The 14,768-nt window shown below is 22.9% G+C and overlaps 1 protein-coding gene across 1 annotated transcript; it reads left to right on the forward strand.

Moving 5' to 3' along the window:
- The first annotated feature begins 340 nt into the window (after window positions 1-340).
- Window positions 341-11,030, forward strand: LOC122719260 (putative uncharacterized protein DDB_G0282133). The gene is made up of 6 exons (XM_043944927.1): window positions 341-427; window positions 5,068-7,215; window positions 7,775-8,107; window positions 8,807-9,040; window positions 10,025-10,501; window positions 10,673-11,030. Exons 1-6 carry the CDS (start codon window positions 341-343, stop codon window positions 10,691-10,693), a joined length of 3,300 nt encoding a protein of 1,099 aa, XP_043800862.1. The 3' UTR covers window positions 10,694-11,030.
- Window positions 11,031-14,768: the final 3,738 nt, after the last annotated feature.

Here is a 14,768-nt window from a genome sequence, read left to right on the forward strand (position 1 = left end):
TTAGACGTTTTAATTTTTTGTTAAAAATTTGAAAATATTTTCTGACATAAATAATAAACATTAATAAACTAATTTACACACTTCTAATAGTTAAAATATAACAAACTTACTTGTCTGTAGGTAAATATAAAGGATATATAAAAAATTTCAAATACTATATATTATATTTTATAAATTCCATATAATTGCATATTGCATTTCTTGATTTGAAAAATTTTGCTACGATTTTTTTATTTGACTTTTGGCAAACTATCAAAAAATTAATTCGCGGATATGATCATTTGCAAAAGCTTTCGAAAGTTAAGACTGATTTGTATACATCATGAATTGTCAATCACACATGATCCAACAAGAATGCGTGAACGATACAAGGGAAACATATGCTCGACGCTTTCGAATGATCCTCGTCGTTTGGCATAGTGCCAACGTAGGAGCGAAACTCTTCCGAATACGACCTAAATCTGTCGCTTTCCGTTTGCACGTTTCTTCCTCTTATCAATGTCAATACGGATTTTCTTTGAATAAGTTTTATGACCTTATTAAGTATGATTAGAGTTTAAATTCTATTTTTATGTTCTCTCCTCTTTTTTTCTTTTGAATTTTCTTATTACGTAAAATAAATGTTACTTGTTTTTCTGTTTTAAATTTTTAATATTAAATTTGTTTTTCATAATTGAATTGTAATTATAAAACTATTTTTATTAAAATAAAGCATACATAAAGTATTTATTTTTATACATAATTCAGAATAAATAAGTTGATTGATTGTTTTATTATTATTAGTCTTATTGTCTTATTATAAAATTGTAATTTATATGTTTATATAATTTATCATATATAATAATATAATATATTATTATGTAATATTATAATGTAATATATAATTTGTCATATAATTTTCATTTTTCATATATTCATATATATTTATATATAATTTTGTCACTTCTTATTACTAATATTAGTTAATTGTTATGTAAAAAGATTTACAATCAGAAATGATTTTCATGTGTTTATTAATAAATTGTTATCAATAACTAATATTGCAACTATACTATTAATCATTTATCTAGAATAAATATTTGTTTTGATAATAAAAATAAAAAACATGATTTATTCTAACATCGTTTAGATTTTATTATAATTTCGAAAATTAAATATCGTATTTATATCAAATATTCGAAAATTAAATAAAATTTGTTTGATCATTTTATTATGTTATAAAAATAACTTATATTGATTATATGTCGATTACAAAATGTCGAAAATAAAAATATTAAATATATATTCTGTATTTGTTATTTTCTCTCATTTGTTAAAAAACTAAATATTCAAACTTAATCTAACTTAATTTAATCTATTCATTGATTAAAATGAACAAAAATATTAAATATTCTTTATTTATTATTTTCTATCTTTTAAAAACCGGAATATGTTTGATATGCGCAATAATTAACTCTCATTATCAAGGTATTCCTGAAATTATTTTTCCCATACAAGATAGTTAAAACCGTTAGAACTTGTTTCTTTTTAGAGTAAGATTTTAAGATTTTCACTTTATCTCTTCTCACTAAGTTCTCAACAAACAGAATCTTTCTGTTTGAAAGTTAATTTTTTACTACAGTTATCTTATAAAGAGATTACACACAAACAAGATTATGTATTGAGATAAGTTAGAATAAAATTTATAATAAAATTTCTCTCTTCTAAAAATCGAAATATTAAAAAACACTCTATTAACAATTATTAAGGAATCATATTGAGAAATGGTATTAAAAAAACTCTGTTAACAATTATTAAAATTTCTATTAATCAGAAAACTAAATTCACTATTGTATCATGATTTCATTCAATCTATATATTTTCATTTTCATTTAATTCTACAATCAATTATTAATAATCAATAATCTTTTGTTATACTTTTCCATATGTTAAGCTTGTTAATGTACATATTGGAAAATTTTATCTTTTGATCTAATATTTTCATCATAATTATTTAATTTTATGATATTAAAAGTCAACAAAAAATTAAATATTATTTACTATTTTAAACTTTTTCTGATTAACTAATAGTGTAACTATATTATTTAAAGGCAATAACAATAATTTTATATCGTCTATATTATTTTTAGTTCCTGTTAAAATAGGATTTTTAACACATTGCTTCAAAGAAAAATTCTTAATAAACTTCGATATTATTTCAATTTGAAATAATCAGAAGAAAATTGCAATGTCATTATCGATTGGTTAGTCTCGATTAGCGTCGATATTTATTCTGGCACAAGTATCTCTCACATGAGCGCACTAACACTTTGCTGAATGCATATTATACAGATTACATGCAACCACGTATTACATCTTTTCACTGTAGGCCGACTCTCGTAATACCCACAGCACACTTACCTACATTATCCCTGCTATACTGAATATCTCTTATATATCTTTACTATTACTGTGTGTGAACCACCTACTCTTCAATGAAGAAAAGATCTATCTCACGACCGAGCACATATTGTTTTTTGATAACCAAAATTAGATGACAATGTAATTTTAATGACTCAATTATCTATATCTTGTTAGTAAGAGTATCGTTATAAATGTTATAATAATTTTTTTTTTTTAACAAATATATCTTAGGTATAAGTGATTTAATAATAATTCTGCATTATGTATAAATGATGAATTTTAAGATTAAAATAAAAGTTTTGTTTGTTAATTTTTTATATTTTCTTATATAAAAAGCATATTTATATCGAATTTAATATTTAAACTTTATTTCTATATAATATCGAAAATAAATAAATAAAAAGTATTTATAATAAAATATTTATAATATATATGTAATATATAATTATATTTATAATAAAATATTTCAAATAAAGAATATATTAATGTATTTTTAATTAAATGATTTATTATTTTTTATTTTATAGTCTAAATTATTTGTTATTTGTTTTTATTTTTGATAAAAATAATTGTATTTATAAATGTTTTTCTTATTATTGTTTCTTATTATTACAATTATTACTACAAATTTATTGTTCAATATTTATTTTGAATGTAATATTTCAGGAATAATTTTCAATTAAAAAATAAATATTGTTTCTTTAGTTTATCATATTTCTAAATATTCATATCTCAAATTTCTTTAATTGACTAAATAAACTGTATCTAATATCAATTACATACATTGCTATATATATGTACAATTGAAATAATATCAAAGTTTATTAAGAATTTTTCTTTGAAGCAATGTGCTAAAAATCCTGTTTTAACAGGAACTAAAAATAATATAGACGATATAAAATTATTGTTATTGCCTATCAAACAACAATTAATATAATATAAAATTTCAATTATTTTCAAAATATTATTCGAAAAAAACTAATAAATAAATTTCATTCTCGATTCGAATTCGATTAAATAACAAATTTATTATCAAATTATTTATTTTAATTTTTAAAAATCATTTAAAATTCATTTAAAAATTATTTTAATCATTTAAAAATCATATTATCTTATCTCTTCTTTTCTAAAATATTTACAAAGACAACGAATGACAAAAAATTGCACATTTTGTTACTTTCGCTTGAGCAACCATTTCTTGTCTGGAGCTAAAAATATAAAGCACACTGACTTTGATGTTAGTAGGTTTAAAAGTGATATGAAGAGACTATGTCTTTTTTTTTTTTTTCGTTTCCGTTTGTTCACTTTCTTATGCAGTTCCGGTTCTCGCGATAAATATGGTGATCCACGAATACTCTCGTTCTTTCTCACACGTTCGCATATTTCACGATAAACGTAAAATAGTACGTGGAACTCCACAGGAACACCATTGACTTTGTAACTCGTGAGAAACTCATAGTTGCCCGTTCAAATCTTCTATATACTTGATTTTATATCATGCTTGCTCCCCTTTCTCTTCTAACCTTTTGTTTTGATAATTTATTCAAATATTAATTTATACAGTGATGAAGAAGAAGACTAATAAATAATTAGTTTTTACAAAGTTTGAACTATTGTTATGTCTATATAATCAAGATATAAAAAAATATTTATATCCTATGTTACAAGAAAATTTTATATCTGTGTAAAACATAATGAATTATACATGGAGCAATTTTTTTCACTGATAAATCCTTTTGAGAGAATGAACTTAACCTCCAAAAGTTTCAATATTTTTTTAATTTTGGAAACAATCTTATCTAAGGATATTTTTTTACAATAAAATGATAAAACATTAAATATTTATAATTTAAAATTCTGAATTCTGAAAGAAGTAGTACTGAAATGCTGATTTCATTTTCTTACTTAAAATGATGTTCTATTTAAAAAAAATTGTTACATATGTAACATTCATTATATTTTAAACACAAAATTTTATTAAAAGTAAAAAAATTTTTTAAAAATAAAGAATTAAAAAGAGTTTTAAATTTTTGTAATATAGAATGCGAATAGTTTTTTGTGACTAAATGTATTTGCATATAATTACAAAAATAATTTTCATTCATTTTTAGCATCTTTTAAAGTATCTTGTTAAATCGAAAATACATAATTGGTTAAATATGAAATGTGGAAATAAAATTTATATAATTAGTATAGAAATATAGAAGTATTTTAATTTAAGAGAAATTATGTAGTAGCTCTGGCATAATTCGAAACGGTACTGAAAGTTCCTCAGGAAATGACCTACTTCAATTTACCCTATGTGTTTATTTTCCATAGTTATTGGCTACTGTGAGAAGTATACAAAGTTTTCTTAGAATATAAATTCATGAATTTTCTCTGTTAGAAATTTGATATTTATTAATTATTATTGAATTTATGATACATTATTTCTCGTGATATACGTGATATCAAATCGTTTCAATAAATCTATAATTATTTATAAATCTATGTTTGAAAATTTTATTCTTTATTTTACACTTTTTCTTTATTTTACACTTTATTTTACACTTTATGTTATATTTTATATAAGTTATACACTTTCGTTTTAAAGATGATGTGGAATATCTAAATACGAAGTAAATTTAAAATTTAATCTAATCGTCAATATATATGCTTTTATAGGTCTCGTTAACACTATTGCTATTCATCTTTATATGTGATACATCGTCATGTTTGAAGACTGATCGAAGCGAATCGTTCTTTAATGGTCCAAATATTAGTCGGCGCAGTCGAAGGATCGGATTAAATGAATATTTAGTTCCACCTCCGATATCAAAATCTCATTCTCTGAGAACAGGAAGAGTGACAAATTCTTTGCCGACGGAATCACCAGGATATCTCTCACAATTGATGAACTGGTTAAATCCCTTTAATTACGGTTCTTCCACTTCTGCACCACTAAAAGCACCATCACACATTGAAGTATCTTATCCTCCACCCCCTCAATCTTATGCCCCATCGACATTTAATTTGCATTCTGCTCTGCAACTTGGTCCACCTCCACCTCCACCACCTTATCCTCCATTTGAACCTCAAACTGGTTCGCTTCTTCATCCTTCAATTGGATCTCAAACTGGTCCATCTCTACATTTCCCTATTACTTCATCCGCTCCTGCTCAATATCCTGGTCTCTTGCACACAGCTTCTTCCGTCTCCCATCTTGGTCCACCACGTAGCCCTCCCCCTGGTCCAAGTTTACAATTTTACAATGTCCCTTTAGACAATTTTCTCGATGTGCAACGTGCTCAGAAAAACCATCGTGCAATTCATGTATCAACGAACAAAGGGAAACAATGCAATCCTTGTAATAAAGTTCCTTGGATTCCAATGCAAAGTGGAGGCCATTCTGACAATTATCCTCCTCTTCCTTCTCCCCCTGCCCAACTTTCGAACAGTTATCTCCCTCTTAGCAATCAAGCAAATCACGACGTCCAATTCGCTGCTTCGCATGAGATCAGAATACCAGAAATTTCTCAGACACCCGTTGATCAAAATCCATTCAACGATCCATTACCAAATCCACAATTATATTCTGCATCAGTGTCTCCACTGTACGAAATAAAACCTTTCGATAGACCGTCTCAAAATCCATCAGAGATAGAAAATTTCGAATCACCGCCTGTTTCTGTAATACCGTTGAGTGGCCAAGAATACAAAAACCCCGAAATTAACGACGAACGCTATAATATTCATAACAACAATGATGTAAGATCCATTGGAACGGAAGTTAATGAAGGAATACTTCAAAACCAAAATGAAATAAACAAAGGGCTTACAGATCATAAAGAATCATACGACAGTTCTATTCTCAATACTCAATCTTCTATATCAGGACCATTTTTTGATCAAGGATATAGCAATAATCCTTCGATCTTGAACCAAGAAAATGGCGGAGTTATAAATCAGCCTGTATCACACGTTCAGAATACTGTTAATAGTTTTGGTTCGAATCTTAAAAATCACGAATTCCCCAATCAAAATGATTATCAAGAATCGTTTAAATCGAACCCAATCCCGAATATCGATTTGAATTATTTACCGCCAGATTTAAATCCATCGGCAAGCTTCGGTACTTCAACTTTTCACCAAAGTGTGGAAAATTTGAATTATTCTGATTTATCTCCTAGCGGAAGTGTCGTGAAAAATTCTCATGTAACGACTCAGACACCTGAAACGAGTTTTGCCTCGAAAGAGGAATCGATACATTATGAAGAATCGCCACTGTTGGATCTGACGAAAAATGGCGAAAGTCGAACAGATGCACAATGGCCGACTTCCACTAATGGATACAACGATATCGATGATGCTTCCGATAATACGATGAAGACAACTACGGATTATAGTTTAGAAACCAACAATATATACTTCGAGGATTCATCGAGCTTTGTCAAACCGACTGATTCTTATACTTCGTCGGATATTCAAAGTGTTAACAATATTTTTGGAACTTCGACAACCACTAATGAGGTTTTTTTAAATCATAATAATAATAAAAATCAGGATGTCGAAATGTCAACAATTACTACACAATATACGAATCAACAAGATGTTTCATATATTCCGCCATCCGAACAACCGGGATATTTGTGGCCAAATTTGTCCATGAATACGTCGAACGATTCTTCGAGAAATCAAGCGTTTTTGAATCATCTTGCTAAATCAAACAATTCTGTTCTAGAAACTAAGAATTTTTGGAAGCAAGATAGTTTAGATTTAAGAAATGTCAAAGATACGTTTCAGAAGCAACAAAATATGAAGCGAAATAAACAAGTAGGTAAAATAAAAGAATTCATATATGATAGTATATTACGATAGAATTTTTATAGAAAAATTATAGTTAATTTAAAATATAATAATTATTAAAATAAAATAATTGTAAATTTGTTGCGTAAATTTCTTTTTCAACGAGATTTAATTTTAATAATAATTGAAACATTGATATAATTAATATAATAAATTAAATTTTATAACATGTAAAAGATCGATATATTATTATTTATAATAATAATTATTAGATATTTTAGTTTATTTATAAAATTGAATTATTCGAAATATATATTAATAAAATGATGAAGCAATATAGTATATACGATCTCCTTAAATTTAATTAAAAATTTTATCTTATAAAGAGAAGATTAAAACGATATGAAATTTTACTTAATAACACTTATAATTTTTTTTTTCTCTATCTTCAATATTATCTGATTGATATATTACACAAAATACACACAAAATGTGAATTTATAAATGTAATATTTCTATAATTATAATGTCACAAATATTTCATATGTCTGAATTATATAAATTTATTAAAATAATAATATTTTAGGTACAAGTCATCATACCGTATACGTCAGAATATACGCCAATTCCGTTTCAACAATCTTACGGAGATTGGAGTGTTAAAACTAATTTCAATCGAACACAGTCAAGAAAGATTCCTCCTCGAAGTGAATTGAACGATGATAATTACCTGCAACAAGAATATAGAAATGAAATTCGGGTTGTTAATCAATTTCAATCGCAATTCAATTTCAACAATTCGAACAAATTGAACGTCCAATCACTAAGACCCGAGAATTCACGAAGCACTACAGCAAAAGCAAACAATTCCATTGACGTACGCAGATTACAGAAAAATATCGATAACTGGACGATACAAGTAAGCTTATAATATTATAATTATAAAAAAAAATACACATATATCTTATTATTATATATATAATTATAAAGTTATATAATATAATAAGGAGAAAAATTATTTAAAATTAATTAATAATAATAATAAATTTCTTATGAATAAAATTGTATAATTTTAAAAACAATAAAATGAAAAACAAATGCAAAATTATAATTTTAATAAATAGAAATCGTATATGCTTTTGATAAATCATTAAAATGATGACGATATTTGGATGCTAGAAAGTTTTAAACTACTTTATAAATAGATCACGATTTTACCCAGATTTTATTTGATTTTAGTTAATTTTTCTATACTTGTTACATAATTTTCATATTTCTTTTTTTTTAAGAAAAATTTTATTTATTTTATTATCTTTTTTGAAAATTAGAAATCATTTAACATGATGATTTTTTTTATTAAATTTTTTTCTAATTTTAAATTGTTCAAATTAATTAATATACAGCTCTATGATACAACTCTAATTCTTAACAATTCTTTTTTAATTTTCCAAAAAATATAAAAAATATAAAAAATATTGAATATAATAGTAAAAAAATATTAATATGATTAATATTAATATGATTAATATTTTTTTTCAATGGATGATTCTCTATATCGCAGAACAAAATTATTGTAATAAAGAGAATAAAAAATAACTAATAAAACATTTTTCTTTAGGAATATTCAAAACCTACAACATTTAGCACGATTTTACCTAGTTCCTTGCACCCTTATCTTTCACCGTCAAAGAAAATTCCAACTGAATACTTGACAACGACGGAACCAGGCGACCACGGGAACCAGTTGAAAGATCACAATGAAAGTGTGAAAACGTATTCTTTGGCTGGCTTTAGTTTCAATGAAGTAGAACACGAAGGATCCGCAAGTAATCATATTGAAGAAATGCAGCCGGTAATTTATTATGTGCTACCTTTATAAACTCTAATTTTCACCTTTCATTATATTTATTTCCAAATTGTTATTTTTCATCTTGTAAATTGTGAATTAATGATTTACAGTGTATTTATAATAATGATGCTTTACTATTATTAATATTTTTGATATTATTTTTCTACAGTAATCTCTAAATCATTATTACCATATAAAATGCAAAAAATACATCTGAAATTTTTTTATATTATAAATATTCATAAAAAAATATATTTCTGATATTAATATATTTTTTGAACTATATATTTAATTTATTTGTCTTATTAAAAAAAAAAGATATATATATATTATAGTATTTACTAATCTGTTTATGAATTATCTTTAAATTGAATTTTTTAATCAGGATATTTTTGTTTAAAAAATTTTTAAAATTTTTAAATTAAATTAAATTAAATTTGTCGTTAAGTGAAAGAAGAAATACTAAAGCAAGAATTCGAAATAGAACTTTATGATAAAAAGATTCACGCTTTAAGAAAACTGAATAATAAATAGATTTTTCTATTTTTAAGATTCATTTTAATTTAAATAATCCATATCTTAAATATTTAGCTATTTTTGAAGAAAAATCTACTTATCTAATGAATATTTTTTGAATATTTTTTGAAATATAATTTTCTTATTAATATGATATAAAATTATACGTATTTATCGTCAACATATAATTTTTTTTACATATTTAATATTTCTATAGATATTGTAACATAAAATTAAAAATATTAAAATCCACCAAAAAACAAAACTTATTCAAAAATTCATTTTCAACATTTTAATTTTTATAACAATTTAAAATTTTTTAAAAAAATTTTTGCTACTTTTATTAATTTATCTTTTTTTAAATATGCTTTAATAATATTTGTATAATTATAATATTTGTATAATATAGTAATTATTCGTATAATTTTTCAATCAATTTTTCTCATAAATATCTTAATTGTTGATTTTCAGTCCGTGAAAATTGCACACATAAATAATCTAAAAAGCAGTAGCGTGCATAGCGTAAATAAATCCGCAATAGAAGAAAAATCGACATGGGAATCGCATTCTGTGTCGATATCGCCTGTAAATAAAGAACGAGTTTACGTGGTAACGCCATTACCAACACCGGAAGTACCTTCGAAAAACGGTTTAACAAAACAACAAAAGAAAGAGGAACAAAAAAATTTGCAACGATCAAGTGAACCGATTGTCAATGATACAAGCAACAATAAAAATAATTTAAACGAATTCGAGGCTATCGAAAAAGCTTATCAAGTACTTCCACAAGCTGTAAATAATCTTGCTGTAGCATCCACGGGAAAGGAGAACATCCCTTTGTGGGGAATCATGGAACACGAAGAATTTGCTTCGTTGAATCCGGACGAAAATGATGAGGAAACTGACGATATTGCGGATGGACCAGTACTTTATTCTGGACATTCAAAGGTGATCATCAAACATTGAAAATGTTAAATTAAATGATATTCTTGCGTTTTTTTTTTTTTTGGTATCTTTTCAATAATTTTAAAAACAGAAAATTATTCGAATAAAGACATTGTTGATTGCTAATTATTAAATTTATATGAATTTATATGAATTTAATGACATTATTTATAGGTATCACGAGCTAAACGATGACGCAAATATTATGAAAAAAAATATGAAGGCTGAAGGACACAATTTTTAATTGTAAATATTTGACTGTATCACCCTTTCAATTTTAAGAACTTTTTTATTATTTGATCTTCGTGTATCAAAATATAAATGAGACAAGTGTGTTTCCAATAGACGATTTCAATCTTATTACGGCCAGCGAATACTAATAGCACTAAGTCAATATAAGTCAATAGGTTAGTTATTTGTAAAATAAATAAATATATAATCAGTCACAGAAATATTCGTATATTTATATTACAAGAAAATCATATTATTTGAAAATTTTAATTTTAAAGTTTAATTTTATTGAAGTTTATGTAGAGCTTAATGAGTTATACATGGAATAATTTTCTTATCGACAGAAAATTTCTTTGAGGGAGTGAAATCAATCTCCAAAAGTTATATCACTTTTTCAATTTTGAAAACAATTTCATCTGCAAATATTTTTCATAACAAAATAAAAAAATATTAAAAACTAAACATTTTATAATTTAATATTTTGTCTAATTTAAACTCGTATTACAAAACTATATTAAAATTTTGACTATTAATTTCATTTCGTTAAAGTGATATTTCGCTAAAAAAAATTACTACATATGTAATTTATTAGATTCTAATAAAGTTTTATTAAAAACTTAGGAAAAAATTAAAAAGAAAAATTAAAAAGATTAAATTTTTGTAATTTTTGTAAGAATATAAATATTTCTGTGATTGTATATTTTTGTAAAAATGTTCGTTTTATTGAGATTTGTTTTCTATTTTTATTTTTATCTTTTATACTAAGAATTATTATAAAAATATTTTTCCATTCATATAAAAATTAATTTAATTGTGCATTTTGTAAATACATAAAATTAAATATATTGTAAAATTAATAATAGAATTAAACTAATTTTAAGGATCTGTACACAGGTAAGCGTACACATAAGTTTCTTAATTACAATTGTATTTCTTAATTATATAGTAGAAATTTCAATTTGTTATACTATTAAATATTATTAAATAAATTAAGATAAATTAAGATAATTAATAATATAAATTATTAATGTAACATTATTAATAGTTTTTTCTAATTATGAATTTATTATTATAAATATTACTTTACTAAATGAAAAAGTGAAACGCATGATAATGAATAACATAAATCTGAAATGTATAAAACAATAAATTCTTCAACGAACTACAGTTATATTATGAAAACATTTATCACTTTTTGAAATTGATTTTTTAATGCTATTAAATTTAAATTTTGTTTAAACGAATTAAAAGTTTATGTTTAGACATTTCGTGAACTTTTTTTTATGAATACACATACAATATATATAGTTATATTATTAATAATATACATATTTTCTTTTGTGTTCACCACTTTCGATTTTGCATAATTGGAAAGCATCCAAAGGAAGTACTTATTTGTATTCAGATGCTATAGTAATGCACATTTATACGTATTCCACATACATGTTTGACAATGTTTTAAACTTTCCCAATTATATGGTGAAAGGAAATCGTATTCCGATTCATGTTGTTTCATCAATTGAAAAAAGCGATCATTTTACCATAATTCCGTGACTAAAATTTAAAATCCCATGAAATAGCGTAGAGAAATATTTAAAGAACGTTTATATTTTTAACATTTAAATTGTATTACAAAAGTATATATTAATAACTGAATTAATATAAGATTAAAAAATATTAGAAAGTTTCAACTGAAAAAAAAGATAATATTTTTATATATATAGAATTTAGAGATAAGTTTAAAAGAACAATTTGTTATCTCGAATTAAAAACTTTTACGATATATAAATTGCAATATTTTCATTTATTTTCATTTTAATTTATTTAGAATTTATAATTTATTATTTATTTACACATAGAGAGTTATATGTTTTATTTGAAATAATTAATGACCAATAAAAATTAAATTCAAAGGTAATCAATGAAAAATTAATTTCTTTGTATATATGATTATCTAAATAGTTAATAATAATTTGAGAAATCATAAACAATTTATCTATTGTATTACAACATTGCAGAAACTTAAATTTTTGTATATAATTCTAATTTTATGACTAGAGATTTGTTATATTTTAAAAAAATACTGTAAGTATTTTATAAGATAGATATATAGTGAATATATAAATTGAATCTTATGACTATATAATGACTATAATTGAATTTTAAATAGATACAAATAGAAATTATTTGTGAATAATTCTTATTTTTTCTAAGCTTCCTTTTATAATATTTAATATTATTTAATTTAAATTATATTTAAAATCTGAATTTAATCAAAACAAATTTTTTGAATTACAGCAAAGCATTTAAAAATTATTTTCATTGATTTTATAAATTTTTGTTTAATAATTTATAATTTATTAATTTAAAATTTATATATAATAATTTATAATAATATAATTCTTATTCTTTCAGCAGATAATATATCTCACTTGAAATAACTTTGAGTGAAAAAAGATTAGATTTGAAATAAATTAAAAAAAAGAAGTATTATTTTACAATTATTTTTAATTTACTCATTTATATTTTAATCATTTTAGATATATATTTTAATATATTAATAAATTTAAAATATAGAAAAAATTTTAAATTGATAATATAATAAAAGTAAGAATCAAAAAATTAAGAAATATGTTTAAAAATATATTCTAAAAAAAAAACTTCAAAGCTTTAGCAATATTAAAAATTAATCAACTATTACTATCTTTTAGTGAAAATATATAAATCATATATTAAATCAGGAAAATTATAGAGATAAATATTTTTCACTATTAGAAAATCATATCTATAATTTTGATTTTTTCTAGCAACTTAATGTGTATACAAATATATATACAAAAAACAATAAAAAATAAAAAATCTTTTTTATATTTTGATATAAAAAAAAGTATATCTTTATCTTATATCTATTTTTCAAATATTTACATTATATAGACCTATATAATCGATTTTTTCAAATTAATCTCTTATGTTATTTCTTTAACAACAAACGAGAACTTTTACCGGAAGATTCTGAGAAAAAATGATCTATTGTTGTCATATAAGATCATGATTGTTGTGGAAACTCTTCACGTCATTGTTTCTGTGGCGAACGAACACGCTCATGACCTTAATTAAATTCGAAATGATATAGCAGTTGCTGTTTTTTATAGAAAGTATCTCAGTATTTTCATTTCATAAATATATATGTGTGAAGAAAATATACGTTAAAATCTTTATCAAAATAAAACAATCTTTCATAGAATAAGTATTTATAATCATTATTCTATATTCAATATTCTATAATCAATATTCTAATTATTCATATTATAATACAGATAATTCACATTTTATAAATTTTATGATACCAATTTCTATTAAGATTTTTAGAAATAAAAATTAGAAATTTTTTAAATTATTCAATTAATGATTTATTCATAAAAAATAAACAAACTATAGCATAATATTCGAAAATATGAAATAATTAATTAGCAATAAAGATTAAATATTTTAAAAACATTTAATAATCAATTAATTACTATTATATATATATAATAATTTTCATAATAATAATAATATGTAATTTCTTTCTAAAATTGTATTAAATTACTGCAAAGTTCATAGCAAAGTTAAAAAAAATTCAAAAATTATTTGTATAAAATTAACATTTTATTAAACAATATATAATAATATATATACATATTCCTTAAAATTTATTGAACAATTTCATAATTTTTTTCCAATAACTTTTTATACTTTCAGATGAATTCATTTAATAGTTTTTTCAAGCATTTAATATTTTCTTTTTTTTTTTCTTAAGAAAAGTTTTAAGTATTTTTAATGAAAAACAAATGATAAATAATGAATACGTCCAGTGAACATATAGAGATGAAATAGACAGTAGAATTCAAATTCTGAAAAAAGTTCAATTCTTTATTAGTTTCATCTATATTGAAAAACGATACGTTCCTTTTTTTTTAATAACTATATTCCATGTCCAATTACAAATATAATTAAAATAAAGAATTTATAATAAATAATTATTATATTTTTAACTAAA

This window comes from Apis laboriosa, unplaced genomic scaffold (assembly GCF_014066325.1).
Source record: "Apis laboriosa isolate Shangri-la unplaced genomic scaffold, ASM1406632v1 scaffold71_cov137, whole genome shotgun sequence".
NCBI classification, from domain to species: domain Eukaryota; kingdom Metazoa; phylum Arthropoda; class Insecta; order Hymenoptera; family Apidae; genus Apis; species Apis laboriosa.

Coding starts and splice junctions, on each gene's coding strand:
- LOC122719260 (XM_043944927.1), top strand. CDS start 341: ATGATCCAACAAGAATGCGTGAACGATACAAGGGAAACATATGCTCGA. Junction 7,216..7,774: donor ATATGAAGCGAAATAAACAA/GTAGGTAAAATA, acceptor ATAATATTTTAG/GTACAAGTCATCATACCGTA. Junction 9,041..10,024: donor ATATTGAAGAAATGCAGCCG/GTAATTTATTAT, acceptor GTTGATTTTCAG/TCCGTGAAAATTGCACACAT.